This window comes from Cataglyphis hispanica, chromosome 12 (genome assembly GCF_021464435.1).
Source record: "Cataglyphis hispanica isolate Lineage 1 chromosome 12, ULB_Chis1_1.0, whole genome shotgun sequence".
Lineage (NCBI taxonomy): Eukaryota > Metazoa > Arthropoda > Insecta > Hymenoptera > Formicidae > Cataglyphis > Cataglyphis hispanica.
The window spans coordinates 645860-662340 of NC_065965.1; the positions used below are offsets into that span (position 1 = coordinate 645860).

The following is a 16481-nucleotide window of genomic DNA, read 5'->3' on the forward strand; positions in this document are numbered from 1 at the left end:
GTTTTGCTTCTCTTTCTCGTACCAAAATTTATTCGATCTGATCGAGTACTACGGGCTCGAAATTCTGTGATCGAGAATACAAAGATCGCGCGTCGTTACGACAAATAGATACAAAGAGCGTAAAACTAAGCGAGAGGAAACAGCGCGCAATTAATCCACCGTTACTCGCTATTATAATATTGTTATTATATATAAGTATTTGTAATAATTCAATGAGTCAATTTTTTTTTCCATAAAATATACAAAAATGTTAAATCCGTTTTATACGTTACATATAAAAAGATATTTCAAAAAGAATTCTTATCTCTCCATGATATCTATGCGAATTTTTTTCTGTATCATGTAATTCAAATCTATTCCGCGAAATACTGTAGATTAACAGTGGCGAGTATCGGAAAATTAATTTTGAGAAATAAATACATTTTTACATTCTCGAGTTACGTGTTAATGTTTAAAAAAAAAAAAAAAAGTACAGAGAGAAGGACGAAGTCGACGGGTAATCACCCAAAAGTTAAGCGCGCAAATTTTTCTGGCGTCTTCCTCCCCCTTCTCGAATCGATAAAATAATCGTACGTTCAAAAAATATAAAAGATCGATCGCGATTTCCGTCGCGAAGAGAGTCAATTCGCCTATCGTTAGCGCTTTTTATTGATCAATTTGATTGAAGCTCCCATCGAAATCCCATCGCGCCATACGAGCGTTGTATTAAAAAAAAAAAAAGGAATTTTTCATATTTATAGGCGTATATCGTTCGCCCGCGACCGTCTATTCCAAGATAATCGCCGAAAAATATTTTCGGCAAAATACATTTCCTCCTGCGTCGAAGACATTGACTCGCGGATAAATCGATAGGTGTGGCCCGCGTCGCGTTCACGTGCCACGCACACCGAGTAGATTTCACGCCGATGTTACGCAACATCCGCACGAAGAAAAATATGTTTCATGTGACAGACTTTTTATACAATTCTCGCAATAATCGAACATCGATTTTATTCGTTTAAAATATCTCTTTCTGCGAAAACATGACAAATAATATTTATTTTCTTTTATATATATATATATATATATATATATATATATATATATATATATATATGCACATATATATAAAAGATGATTTTGCGCTGACGATTCGCGAATAGACACTTCGAAAAAACTCGAAAATTCTCCCACACATAATGTTACATAGACATTATTTGCGAAGAATTGCGCAACAGCCCGGCTGATATAGCGCGTAATCGCGATTTTTTTTCCCCGTCCACTGGTCGAGTATTTTTCTTCGCGATCCGTGCGATCGTACAGATAATGCGCAAAACGGAGGTAAAATTGCTTTGTTATTGCTCGCTTGTCACTACAAGATGTCTCGCTCTAATCTTTCCGCTCGCTATCCGAAAAGTGTTCTTCGTGATACATTCCGAGGACAAGATATATATTGACCTTATTCAAGAACTTTCTTCAGATTGCAAATAATTTTGTCGGAGATCAAACGGAAAGATTATGCTGGACACCCGGTATAGAATTCCCAAAGTCGCAAAGGGAAAATTTTTTTTTGTTATGCGGATATCAAACCGTCGCGATAACGGTAACTTGCGAGCATCTTCGGACTAACGCTAAGTCTACGATCTTGGGATTAAAAATTACGGCCTCGTATGTTACTAATGTATGAATGTACGAAGATGGCGAATGTGTATTCGAGCAATACGGACACCTCTCATCCCGGTATGATGACCAATGTCGCAGAAAACCGATGCTGCTCGGTCGCGACGTCTCCTGACGTAGCTTGCGACACGTGGTGATCGCGGTCCCGCCTACCATTGTGTGTACTTCGGAGCTATATATGTATATGTGTGCATGTATGTTATGTGTGTGTGTGTTTAGTATGCGGCACGCGCACACGCATTGCGCGCAAGTTATAAGGGCATACTGGACAAGACTAGATGCACATATGACGAAATGGAGTTTTCTACGCGACGCGGTCGCGCAGAAAAATCAAGAAGAACGTGACTCGCTGGCTTAATAGCTAAGGGAAAGATTTTCCCGGGCATCCAGGAGAGTCGCGCGGAACTGATTTTACTAATCGTGATACCGACGACGTATATAAATCGTCTCGAAAGAGACGAAGAGCCGCGTCCGCGGACGAGTTTCATGTATATATATATATATATATATATATATATATATATATATATATATATATATATATATATATATACACCAGTATATATATATATATATATATATATATATATATATATATATATACACCAGGCAAAATAAATTTTGTTCAATTTTGTATGCAGTCTTAATTCATGAAAACATCGTTTTCTGAGTTTTATGGATGACGAAAACTATAAGCAAAATATGTATATTCATAATTATATATAAATATGTATATATAACTATAATGAATTTTTTATATAAAAATGAATTATATTGAATAAAATACAGTCGATGGATTAATTAAAACCAATTTCTCGAATATCTCATGTACTAACAATAATATAAGCATGATCGCCTAATCGTATATTTATACATGATCGACCGCAACCCTTTATATACGTCAGTAATCAGCGTTTAATCCGATTAATAAAAGCATGTCATATAATTAAAGAATCCTTTACCACAAGCCTATATCGTTCAATCTTTCTTGCTCAGGATAAAGATTCTTTGACAAGTTCCGACTGCTCCCGGACACTATTCTATTTGTACAGCCTTAATAGCGCTAGTTCTTTCAAAAGCGGAGTTCAAAAACGAGGTCATTTCGATGCAATCCAATTAATGAATTGTTTGCGAAACGACATCGAGGCACGTCGGAAAAATATCGAAGAATCGGACAACATTAATTGGGTGCACGGGCGAGGTTATAGTGAACGCGTCTTCTGGCGATACTTTTCTTAATATGCACTCTATGCAGATATATTATATGTATCTTTATTTAAATAATCTTTTAAATCGATTAATTAAAAATATTTATGGAATATACAAAAACAATTTTTTACATATTTTTTACATTTGTAACAATCTAAAATTTTTTACATATATATGTATATATGCATACATATATATATATATATATATATATATATATATATATATATATAAATTTGATACAAAAATTGCGTCTCTTTATATATACATTTTATATATACTTTCCTTCTTTTCAATCCCTCCAAAAAATATGTTATAATGCTTCGTTTTATTGTTTAAGATTTAATTTGCATAATAGAGAATCATATAAGATAAATTATTATTGTTAAAATTTAAAAGCATATATAATATTTAAAAAAAAGACAGCATTGATCAATAAACTAATTCATTCTTTTAGAATTGCTCAATTGTCATTGATCGATTCTGACATCCGATACGTTTAGAACACGCGTCATTATAACATACCGCCCTAATACACGTTCTTGCGCAGCTACAATACAGCACCGTACTCCTTAGAATTAATTTGTCAATTTGTATGCACCAAAGTATGTAGAAGTTTCCAAAACTAGCGGAATGCTCGAGTCTCTCGAAAGTGCATTCGGTACAAGGCAAACATGATCTCCCGGTTTGATTGCGTTTATCACAAATAGTCCGTCGCACAATTCTCAGCACAATCGCGGCAAAAAAGTTAAAATCTTTCTTTCTGACTAATCCATGAGTTATATATCGTCCGAGTAGAAAAAAAGCGATAAGAAACACGATCGAGATATTCGACAAAATATGCAATCCTCGCAACTTGCACGAGGCGTTTACTTAAAGAGTCATCGTGATTCGAAAATTTCTCTCACGATATAAAAGATACTTCGCGTTTTTAATATTCGAGACTGATAGCAACTATCTGTATCAAGGAAATTTGAAAAGTTGACATACGTCACTCGCAAAGCGAACGCCTCGTATCGAAATTTACAATGCAAAGTCGACGCGAAATTGCGAGTCTGCAAGAAGAAAATCGGCGCTGTCGTTCAGTGCCGAGAAAGAAAGAAAGGAGTTATTTTACAAATCATCATCAAGGTAGATAAGATATTTACATAATGCGATCGAACGAGAAATCGATTACGTTCTAAAATACAAAGGGACATCCGAAAGTCGCAAAGATTGGGACTTCTCCGATAACAACACGGGAAGAGTAAAAGAATTTCAACCTCCGGTTAGAGAGATTCGTATCTCCCGCCGGTTCTCGCGTGTTCTCTAAAATGGCTGTCGCGAGATACTCTCCCCTCTCGCGCTACCACGCGCGATCTCTCTCTCTCTCTCTTTTACACGCGTATACACTCTCTCTTTCGCTCTCTCAGACACGGACTCGCTCTTTTTTCCTCTCATACATGCACGCACGTACGCACGCATTCGTCAACCGTGTTCGTGCGTATAATGTCTCTCGCATGCGCAAAACACGCACGCGCGCACGCCTGCCACTCTTCTCTAAAAGCATTCTTTACGTTTCACGTCTATACGAAGGCACTCCTTCCTCCTTCTCCACTTTGACCGTCACCTCCTTCTCCCGCTCCGCCTGCTGCTTGCTGTTCCGTCGCGCCATGGTGTCTCCTCCCAGTCATGTCACAAAAGAATCAAGACAAAACTGTAAACGTGGTAGACCATGGACTGACTTCTTTCCTCCTTCTCCCCTCTTTCTTTTACGAAGGTTCTTTCCGGAATGGCAATGGAGACACTCTGTTTTTTTTAGCGATAGCGCTTCTTCTGTGTGTGTGCGTGTCCCGAACTTTTCCATTAGCAATATCAGCAGACAGAGATGGACTTTGCTTTTTGTAGAACTGTTTAGTTCCTTTCTCATATTAAAGGGAAAGAATATATTCTACATCTTGTTGAGGTTAAAATAAAGAGAAAGAACATTTTCATATGCGAAATATAGGCCTATATTCACATAGTGGAAATTCTTCCCGATTATAATCACGGAAGAACAAATTCGAACGACGATCATTAACAGCTGTTGCGAAAGTTCAATGTCCATTGCTTGGTGGAACTACGAAAGGCAAGATGATGATGAAGAGCGCGATCCGGCGGGAGAGTGATCGAAAAAGGAGCGAGCATTGTCATTCGCAGTTTCATCCCTGGGACAGGGAGGGGGCGATTGAGAAACTTCAGTATTGGCCAGGCACAATGTGACAGCCGGCATTCACGTGGTCCATAACCTGCTCCTTGAGTCGGCACACGTGTTCTTTGAGCTTGTGCACGATGGTGCTTAATTCGCTGTTCTCGCCTTTGAGCAGTTTGACCTTGTCCTCGAGCCTGGAGATGCGCTCGAGCTTGCGCCGTCGGCACTTGGAGGCGGCCACGCGATTCCTCTGTCGCTTCCTCTCCAGCTTGATCTTCTCTTGGTTCTCCATATCAATCGGCGACATCGGTGGTGTGCTCGACACGCTCGGTACCGTCTGCGGTTCATCCTTCACTTGTACCAGGTTCGGATTGCTCATGGTGGATTCTGTACTCTGCACACTACTGGGTGGTTCCAGAGTTGTATAAGTCGCGCCATGCATGCTGCCGGGTTCCTGCGAACTGTCAGAGTGATGTAGTTCATTGAGCGCGTCGACGAAGCCGCGCGCGTATAATTCCTGAGCTTCGGTAACCGTCTTAGGAAACAGAATCTGGGTGGTAGGTGTTGGGAGACCGGTGACCAGACTGTCCGATTGTGTCATGATGAACTTCTCCAGTTCCGGCGAGGCCAGCTTCAGCATGTTGAGATCCGGCGAACTCAGGATCGGCGTGACATTGTTGAGTGCGGGTGGCAGCGGACCCAATCGCGGCCTCTTTGCTTGTGGTCCCTGCCTCTGACAACCGTTCAGATCGAGCGTGAGATTCCGCTTAAGATGGCCCATGCTGTTCTCGCGACCGTTCATCGCGCCGTAAACGCTCGCGTCCTCATAGAACGTCGGTTCCATCGTCAGGCTTCGCACCATGGATACCGCCTGGCTGATAAACTAATCGTTCGACGGAATACCGAGGTTCTCCCTCGTCAATGACCGTTGCTTTTCGCCTCTGGAGCGAACGATCCCCGCCGCTCGCTTATCGGATCCGAAGAGCAACAAACGAAAAACTTCCTTGCAGTTTCCAACTTCCTACTCTTCAGTGCATATATAATTAAATATATACACGTTATTCTAAGCTACACATAAGTGTAGCTGATGATGTATCTAACTTCTTTCTTGTTTCTCCTCTTCCTTCTTTCGCTTTTTCTTTCTCTTTCTCTTTCTCTCTCTTCTCCTCTGTTTCTGTCTACGTCAACTACTCTTGCAGACACTTTGCTCCGCGCTGCGGCGATTATATAACCGCGCGCGCGATTAAACGCAAAAATCCAGCAACGGTGATTGGGTCTCCTTGTACTTGACGAGCACGTTTCGTCACACTCGATATATCGCGCTATCACAACTATCGAACAGCACTTGGTTGATCGCGGATCAACGCAGAATACACGTCAGTATCTGACGTTTGGTACGATTTATCGCGGGAATAACAGGCACCACCGTGCACGAGGTAACCGACTACCGCCCGCTACGAGTGTCAACATAACAATGACTCACGACGATGCGACGGACCGGGCGGTGCGCGTGTGCCGTTCCTCTTGCGGAATGCAGAGATCGCGACGATCGTTGCGCGAGCAAAGGCGTATTTACCCGTGCACGACGACGGCTCGACAACTTGTGAACACCCAACTAAACGTACTCGCTTATATCCCATGAGTCACGTCGGCCGAAAATAGAGACGTCGTCACGGCTCGCGTCGCCGATTGGTCGCCGATGACGTTGCCCGGAGCGTCCTATTGGCCGGACGATCGGCGCTGCTAGGAAATGGTGTGCGCATGCGCACCGCCGGGCGTCCGCGCCGCTGGAGGGAGCGTTTGAACGCCGGCACCACAAGATTAAGGTGCGATTACACCGATTGAAATTTCGGAACAGCCGTTCGATGCTTCATGTCACGTGCCGCGAACTGTCATAAATTGTCAACGACGTCCAAGGTCGTTTCTTCAACGATTTGCGGCGCTGGCGATATCGGCGAGAAATTGATCTTGCGAATCGATATATTTTCTTAACAGCGATGCCTAAAGAGACTCAAACGATTAAGTGGAAACGATGTTTTACATTCGCTGTCCCGCTCTCACGCGGATATCTACGGATCTATCGCCGTCTCTTTTTGTCGTATACAACTTTGGACGAGCAAAAACGGGTTTATATACGTTTCGCGTGCCGAAGTTGAAGTTTTCAAAAAGTTGCGGCAATAATGAAAAATAAGCGAATGCGAAATGTGAGATACATATTATATATCGAGTTTCGTGTATCTTCAAAGGTTTTAAAAATAGATAAAAACCTGTAGCCTGCGAAATGTTAATATAATTATGTTCACACAATCAAGTTCCAAAATTTATAGTATCCTCAAATCCAAAATGCTTGTTTATTCATTTTTATTGAATATTTATTAATTTATTATTAATTATATTAATTATTAATTAATTATATTTATTATTAATTATTTATTTTTTATTGAAGTTTATTATAAAAACTCTTCAAAAACGAAAAAGAAATAATGAAGCCTTTAATAAAATATTTTTTTATTTAATAAATTTTGGATAATGAAAATCACTATTTGATTACTTTGTCACGTTAATACGCCGATACGAATTGCATAAAACGTATCACAATAACGTATCACTAACCTCAATTGTTTCACATTATCATATGCTCGTTGCATATGTCCATATTTGATTGTCTATCTTATGCAATTGCGTCCGAGATGCATTGAACGGCTTTCAGGCCGATCGAGAGTCATTATTATTCTCGATTTTAATGTAGTATAATCGATCGTGCAAACTTTATTGATTCTGAGATAAATTTACAATTCAATTTGCTCATTTTTTACAAATATGTCATTAAAAATAAAAGTGAGATGTTTACGTTTTATCTATTTTTTTTTTTAAATAATACGCCTGAAATTGTCAAACGTTCATTTTATTTTTTAACGTTTTATAATTTATAAAAACTATACGATCGATAATTTTAACTTTTGCTTATCAATTAACTTTTTTTATCGCTGTTCGATATTTTATAATCCGTAGAAATTGGAATGTGATAAAGAAACATGATATAAAAAATATAATTTAAAATAAAAAATGCATTCGATTGTCTTGAATGTGTCTTCGAACGAACTCGCATGTTGCTATATTCTGGCTACATGCGTTTTTCCGGGAAAGATCTTTTGATCGTTTCGCGTAGCGATTATTCCCCGAATCTTTTCCAGGAAATTTGCGTTGCTGTTGCAAAAGAGTGTTCCATACGTGCGCGCGTGCTATTTGCCGTACCATTATATTCGGGTCATTTATTTACAGAATAGCAATACTGAAAGTCGTAAATGTTATCTGTTGTTGGATTTGGACTGCATTCCAAAGTCCCATAAGTAGAAACGATATTTAACGGAAAAATTTATCTCTTAGAAACCTTTGTTGTAACGATATTTTTATCGTGAAAAACAAACCAATTGGTCGTTATCGCCGAAATATATTCTATAATTTTGTAGGACGTTGAACCACACGATAACATGTATTCAAACTGCGCATTAAGGATGTTTCGTACCTATTTTTAAAGTATCAGGAATTTAACCAAAATTGTACAGAATGTTTTGACATATCAGTTCAGAAATTTATTAAGAAATCCTGAATCGATTCACTGAAGCGATAAAAAATTATGAGGATTTTAAATTATAGAAAAATATTATCTATCTCTTTCTGCAAATACTCGTTTTTCATTGTTTATTCTTCAGTTGATTTCAGGGAATATTCACGATTTTCAAAATTTTTGCCATAAATTAGGAAAAATATTAATTACAACTATTTTCTTTTACGAAAATGTCAAAATCTATATTATTTTGTGATACTATAATTCTTTTCCGGATTTATTTTTTTTGATTTTTCAAACAGTATAAATGTAAGAAATATGTTGTTTTTTTTTAATTTTGACAATTTTTTTGCTATTATATTGTACATGTAAAACATCCTTAATTAATCTAAATTGAAAATTTTTAAATAAGTTAGATAAATTTAAATAAATTATACGCAGCTTGAATTATGTTTTTAATGGAGTATGTGTATATATAAAGCGTTACCTCACAAGGATTACATGATTATTGATAATAAAAGTATTCTTCATTTGACTCTAGTTTAATTTTATACCACAAAAATTTCATTACGTGTTTAAAATTTATACTTTGAGAATAATCCGCGTATGTTCGAAAATAATCACGTGTCTTTCAAAGTGAACAGTAAACGTAGTTATACGATTACATGGGAATCGGTATGTAAAGCTTGCACGTTCGTCGATTAACGACATTAACCGAGAATGATAACGACAAATGTTTAGATCAAAAATCGTTCGATGCATAAGACGCAATTGTATAAGATGCAGGCAACCATACAGTAGTTTTATCAATACGCAGCGTAGTTAATAAGATACTTATCTCGAGTTTCGCTCCATTTTCTGGCCCGCACAGGGAAATGTGAGCGCGAAGCATTGATATCCGGTAATCAACGAGAGCAACAAACATACTATGTTGCCACGTGACTGATCACACGCCGATATCGGGCAGCGAATGCAAGCATAACAATCTACATGTTGCATCGATATGATGTAACGATTGATCATGTCACGAATAATTTTACCCCCATGTATATCGTATTACATTTTTAACGAGCATAGTTTTTGAATTGAATTGATGAAGAAATAATAATTACATTTAATGTATATATCTTGTGTAATATTAAGAAAAATATTCCACGTTTTCAATATATATATATATATATATATATATATATATATATATATATATATATATATATACAGGGTGTCCGAAAATTCGCGCAACACTTTTTAAGGAAAGGTAGAGAGTGTTATTCTGAGCAGAAAAGTCCTGTATTATTTTTTTTCTATAACGCTTAATAAAAGAATTATTCTTGAGTGAAGTCTGGCCTATCATCGCCGATCTTTAGACGCACTGTCGGTGAGCCGCGCGCCTGGTAGTGTGCGTGAGCGCTCAGATGTTTTATGACGGCTCACCGACGTGCGCCCGGCTGAAGATCGGCGATGAGAGACCAGACTTCACTCAATAATAACTCTTTTATTAAGTTTTATAGAAAAAAAATGGTACAGGACTTTTCTGTTCAGAATAAAACTCTCTACCTTTCCTTAAAGGTGTTGCGCGAATTTTTGGACACCCTGTATATGTATATGATTTCTTTCTCAATTTTACAATAATTTTGTTTTATAAAGTCACACATTTTTCAGATTTCTGCTGTATCAAATCTTGAATTATAATATCATCGCATCTTAGAAGTTAATGCATCAATTTAAAGATAAAAGTCCAATTACTATGCAATTCTCTAAGTGCTATCATTATGTAATTGCATTTTTATCCTTAAAGCAACACATTAATCTCTCCGAGACACAACAGCAATTTACGACTCAAAGCAATAAAGCACAATTCTGTTGATTTGATAAAATGAAATTATTGTAAAGTTGAAGAACAAGAGTTCTCTCTCTCTCTCTCTCTCTCTCTCTCTCTCAAATCACAAGTTTTATATTAAAATTTATAGCATAATTCATATAACATATATGTTTATATATATATATATATATATATATATATATATATATATATATATATTAATATATTTTCTTTGAACTTTATAATTAAAATCGCTCACACAAGGATTTTTAATGCTTTCATGTACAGCAATTTCAACAACAACCTTTTTTCTCTCTTTTTCAGATTAGAGTCGTACGTGGCATGGGCGGGGCAGTGCCAGCAGCTTTTTTCATTTCGAAATTAAACAAACATAATTAATTTCCGCCCCGCGCGTCCTCGCGTGGAAGAGCGCGCGCGGGAAAGGTTAAATTCATTTCATATACACAATACTTCTCTCGAGTACGCGGTGAGGCCAAGCCTTTTTATTTGCGCACGAAAGCTGCTGGGCCGTTTCCGACGCCGATCAATCATTTCGCGAGCTGAGTGGAGCCGAGAGTTTCACCTAGCGCTTAATTTGCCGATACTTTCCTAAGCACCGTTGCGACGTTAAGCGTTCCCCAAAATGCGAGAGAAGAGAAGTAGATGCTTTGATAATTCAACATGGATAAAATAATCATCAAAATTCTATTTATTATTAATGTCATAATCCATTTAAATTCATTTCTTAGCCATATATACGACACAGAACAGTTGCAGCAACATTTGCAACATTGTAGCAACACTGTGGCAATATTGTAATGTTGCTGCAACATTCTGTATACTGTATGAAAAATATTGTGAGTGAAATAAATTATATTTTGAGAGCTATTGTCAAATATTACGATGCATATATATATATATATATATATATATATATATATATATATATAGAATAATATTTGGAATCTCACCTCTATTCTCGCACACACACAAACATGTGACATATCACACGTATATATACATGTAACGGCGAAAGAATGAAAAATATATTTAGAAGCGCATTAATGTTTCTATTTATATGATTTTAACATATTAAAATTTTAATCACATAATTTGAAAATAGGATATATGTATAGTATTGTTATATAATCACGGCAGGCGGTGTCTATCACTATATAGTCATCTAGCGTAGACTTTGGTAAGTCAAAAATTTTATTTGCGCGCGATATTTCTGTATTATCATTAATAAAAAATATCTGCATAGATGAGGTCGTTGATAATATCATAATAATATTAGATACATAACAATACGAAAAAACAGAAATATGTATGCAATGATACAAATTTAATCTCATACACATCCATGTAGCACAGAATATTGCGGCACATTTGCAACATTGTCGCAATGTTGCTACAAATGCAGCTACAACATTCTGTGCTGTATGGACAAATATTATATAAAAAATATATTAAATTTTTAAAATATAATCATGAAATATTATTGATATGAGAACAAAGAACAAAAGAAAACAAGCATAAAGAATAGATAAGACAAAACAAGCAAAGATTTGTTTTCCTATTATCAATCAGACACAACTTCATTGGATTTAAATTTTGAATTATTATTATTATTATAATTAAAATTATATTATTATATTATTATAATTATATATATTATTATATATTATTATAATTAAAATTGTATAAAGATATTTTCTGCGAAATTTAATGGCGTTACCATTATATCATTATTTAAATTCTTCTTTGACACAGTTGTTGTTGAAAATTTTAAAAAAAACTACCATCTGCATCACATGTCTGTATAGATATAGATATTATTTATAGCTAGTATAAGTGGCAATAAATGGTTACATCCAAAGTTCAAATATTATTTATGGATTCGGTGAAGCATTGCAAAGTAATATGATAATTCTTGTATTAAGATAATATAAAGAATATAATATATTAGTATAAAAAGAAGATATACCAATATGGTTTGTATACATTTATAGTTGGAACATAACGATACGAAAACCAATTATTATATGTGATGTATCAGTGGAAGTAATATATTACGAATATCCTCATACATAGTCCTCATGAAATTATTAAGTTTAGTCAAATATTATCAAATGTAATTTTCTACTTTAAAGCATCAGCTAACAGAGAGAGAATATTTCATTCTTGCTATTTTATGATTCAAATAATTTGTGATGTACATATCATATATACAGGATTATTTCAATATTACTTCAAAAGTTACAAATATAAGAAAAAAAACAGCTTTCAACAATATCATCTGTATACACAAATAATAATTTATCTTGTTTCACATCGATGATCATATCGATAATGCGAATAATAATTTATCTTGTTTTACATTGATCAACCATACATTTACATTGATGATCCATACATCAGTCTTCTCACTAGTTTCGTCTTAATTTTCTAAAAGACAAAGAAATATAACATAATCTTTACAGTATATTCCAATGTTTAATCAAGATAAATCTTAACAGATATATTTTATTTGATTTAAGCGAAATTTTTACTTACTTGTGCAAATTAGGCTCTTTCAAATTTACTGGAGCCTTTCTTCGTCTAGGACGGCCGGAAGCATTCACGTTATTTTCAGAGTTTCGAGTTTCGTCCTGTTCTAGAGTTTCATCCACATTAAACGTAATGTCTCTCCTGCAAATCCGGAATATTAAAATTTGTATAATCCACATAATTCGCAAAAAGAATTTTATTCAATTACACATACACGTGATTATGAGAGTTCCGGGATTCTATATCGTCTGATGGCGTCCTCGATTTAACATGATTTTCATTGAGCTTCTCCAAAACAACTTTAGCTGCACTTGGATCTCGTTTATTCTGCGATTTATTTTTTTTCTTCGTCTTAGTTATCGAATCATTTTCAACATTGGTTTCGTTATCCAAATTCAACATTTTCGCTATTTTATTCTTTTTACTTAAATCCTTTTTTTGTTGTAACGTCAATTCTCTTTCATGATTCTTCATTGCACTTAATGGCAGTTTTATTATGGCAGTCTGCTCGTGATCCGATCCGTTCGGGATCTGATTTGACATAGACAACGATGTCGACATATTCGCAACGCTTGGGCTTGCAGCAGTGACTTCGGTGTCGATTTCATTATCAATAGAATTCATCGTAGATTCTTCTAAATTAGGCAATCTCAGCTCATTGATATCGAATTGCATATTTTGCATTGATTGACGCGACAACATTAGTGTAAAGTCTTCTGTCATTTCGGGATGCTGTCTCCTTTTTGTCACAAAACTTCTAAAATTTGTTGTATCATCTTCAGCACTATTATCTTCTATGTTATTAAAATTTTCTTTACGATTAAATACATTTCCTGCTGGAAGCTCATAGGAACTATCATCATCTTCATTATGAGATTGATAGCTAATATGGTCAATAGATGTTGCGTCTCCATCTAAAGTTTGAATATCTCTCAGAGATTCATTTGAGTTTTGTAGCAGTAACTCCTCTGTATTACTTTCTGCACTGCTCGACTCATCATCATATACTATTAATTGAGATGTGTTATTATTGACATCGGAAAGCTCTTCTGGTTCGCTATCCCGCGATGGTATGGTATTACTAAATAACCAACTCGGACCTTCCAACGGATCCTCTTCTTCCCAATTCCTAGTATTATTTTGCGATAATCTTGAATTTTCTATTACATTTGAAATTTTAAGATCTTTATCAGAGATTTTGCTATTTATTTTTACTTTGAGATCCTTTTTTGGTATTTCCGCTTGCGTTTCATTTTCTTCGCTTGGATTAATCGACATATCTGATATTACAAGATTTCTTTCTGATAGATCATTAGACACATTGTCATTGTTCTCCTGATTTTCAATGTCATCAATTCTGTTATCAATTATCTACGAAAACAATATTAACAATTTAAGTATATAATATCTTTAGATAGAAAATAAGAAGAAAATACTTTATTAGAAATAACGTCTTTCGACATTCGTAGATAAACACTTACTCTTCTAATGTTAACAGTTTGAGAATCACGCAATAAATTGGATATATCTTTAAGTTGTATTGTAGGACTAGCTACATTAATATGTCTTGTGCTGGTTGTTGGAGTTTCATCAGACCATCTACTTCGCGATCGCGAATAAGATTCTGATATTCGCTTGGGATAATTTCTTCTTCTTCTTCGTTCATTAGCCAATGTAAGTGCATCTAAATATTAATAATTATATTAATTTGAGGAATTTATTACGATTAAATAATTAAACTTAGATATTCTGTCATACCATTAACTCTAGGTGAAGGAATTGTTACTCTTTCTGGCAGTCTACACGTAGTTCGATTATTTTCCTAAAATAATTGCATGTTGCATGTAAAATTTATATATATATATATATAATATAAAATAAATATATACATACATATCTAAGTGGTGTAGATGGTAAAGAAACAGTAATTGATGATCTATTCTCATTTATCTCTTGACTTCTATCAGGAGTAATTGATTCTTGTATATCACTTAATCTTGATATAGTTTCCATTTTTACTCGACTCAAATTAATTGTGGGCTTAGTAATAGTGTGCCCACCTACCATTGGTTTTACTACACCTTTAGCCGGAGATTTTGTCGATAATCTTTTGGAAGGTTCTTTTCCTGAAATATTTCATAAGCCCCATGTTTTAAAGTTATAAAGTTTTACAATACAGTATAAATAGTATGCTTTTATCAAATTATATACATTAAGTTACAAAATCCTTAAAATTTAGCAATATAATATAGTGAAATATTCCTTACTTCCATCTGGAGCAGACGACAGTCTCACAGTGGTATTGGAAACAGCGAGCTCTTGACACATAGAAATAGTACTTGTTATATAACCAGTCATGGTGAGTAACATTTTCAATATTTCTTTTGCATTATTCTGTACATTGGCAAGTACTGTCTAAAAAACAGATAATAAATATTAATAAATAAATAAAAAAACTCCAGCTTTTGAAAGAAATTACAATTAGGAATCAGAACAAAAATAAAAAAGTTAGGAAAGGAATAAGCCACATAACAATTGCCCAAATTTTATAAAAATAAACATTGAAAAGTTGGACAAAAGATATTTACATATAATATTAAATTTATTTTAAATATTAAATATTAAGAATATTAAATTTTCAATATAAATGATGCTTACATTTCGTGTGTTACATATTACGTTCAACTGTTGAATCTCTGCAATTAGCTGCACATTCTGTGTAAATAATGACTGATTGTTTTGTTTCTCCTTTGAAAGTGCCTTGGCCAGGAAGTTATTGTTGCTCTTTAATTTCTCATATACTGAAAAAAAAAAATTTATTAGTAAAATAATGATAACAATGTAGAAAAAAATATAAAGTAAACAATCTTGATAGAGAACTTTAACTATCTTACATGGTCTATATGATCGTTCCTTGTAATGTTTCCCCAGACATTGCCCTCTTTTAGTAAGCACACTGACCCTTTTAGCTTTTCGAATTTTCGGTATTGTTGGCATTTTTATAGTTAATGTTTAACTCTTTTATGCAACAAATATGTGCATATATAGAGATAATGATATAATACACAAAGAAACTAAACTTTTGGATTCACAAATTTATCTGGAAAATTTTACCCCATTCATTTCGATATTTTATATCTGTCCTGTGTACAGAGCAAAAGATTATCAAAGAATAAATTTTCTTATCATTACGTACTTTAACATGCAATATTAATATTAATGATAGTGCAAATATATATGTATACCTCTGGTGTTATACATTTCAATTTCTTACATATACAGAATTTGTTTGAGACTGTATTCTCTCATTTCCATTCAGTTAAATGTCTATAATATTTTTATTCGTAGTAAATGTTATTTAAATTTATATTTTTAAACACTGTATCATCACATACTAACTTGCCAGTAACGTTCGTTATCATTCCGCCATTTCCAAGAGAAGAAGAAGAGAAAGTGAAACATGAGAACCTGAAAACTTGAAGTTGATTTTCTCGAAAATGAAA

At 34.8% G+C, this 16481-nt stretch overlaps 2 protein-coding genes across 7 annotated transcripts; both read right to left on the reverse strand.

The window, feature by feature from the left end:
• Positions 1-2364: 2364 nt before the first annotated feature.
• LOC126853343 (transcription factor Jun) lies at positions 2365-6630 on the reverse strand. Its single transcript, XM_050598992.1, has one exon. The coding sequence runs from the start codon at positions 5898-5900 to the stop codon at positions 5085-5087; it is 816 nt and encodes a 271-aa protein (XP_050454949.1). The 5' UTR covers positions 5901-6630; the 3' UTR covers positions 2365-5084.
• Positions 6631-12604: 5974 nt separating this feature from the next.
• Positions 12605-16435, reverse strand: LOC126853327 (GATA zinc finger domain-containing protein 14-like). 6 transcript variants are annotated; one of them, XM_050598952.1, is made up of 11 exons: positions 16378-16433; positions 16224-16305; positions 15873-16121; positions 15637-15779; positions 15246-15393; positions 14872-15104; positions 14737-14800; positions 14460-14662; positions 13187-14349; positions 12985-13119; positions 12605-12876 (listed from the first exon to the last, which is right to left on the reverse strand). In XM_050598952.1, exons 3-11 carry the CDS (start codon positions 15973-15975, stop codon positions 12858-12860), a joined length of 2211 nt encoding a protein of 736 aa, XP_050454909.1. In that variant the 5' UTR covers positions 15976-16121; positions 16224-16305; positions 16378-16433; the 3' UTR covers positions 12605-12857. The 6 variants fall into 6 exon arrangements, with proteins under 6 accessions (XP_050454909.1, XP_050454910.1, XP_050454913.1 ...); XM_050598953.1 differs by having other exon boundaries at positions 15873-16078; positions 16224-16435; XM_050598956.1 differs by having other exon boundaries at positions 13193-14349; positions 16224-16434.
• Positions 16436-16481: the final 46 nt, after the last annotated feature.

Excerpts from the sequence above, each read along its gene's own strand:
- LOC126853343 (XM_050598992.1), bottom strand. The coding sequence starts at position 5,900 with ATGGTGCGAAGCCTGACGATGGAACCGACGTTCTATGAGGACGCGAGC.
- LOC126853327 (XM_050598953.1), bottom strand. The coding sequence starts at position 15,975 with ATGCCAACAATACCGAAAATTCGAAAAGCTAAAAGGGTCAGTGTGCTT. Across the intron at positions 14,801-14,871 it reads CATCTACACCACTTAGATAT|GAAAATAATCGAACTACGTG; the intron begins GTATGTATATAT and ends CAATTATTTTAG. Across the intron at positions 14,663-14,736 it reads TCCTTCACCTAGAGTTAATG|ATGCACTTACATTGGCTAAT; the intron begins GTATGACAGAAT and ends ATTAATATTTAG.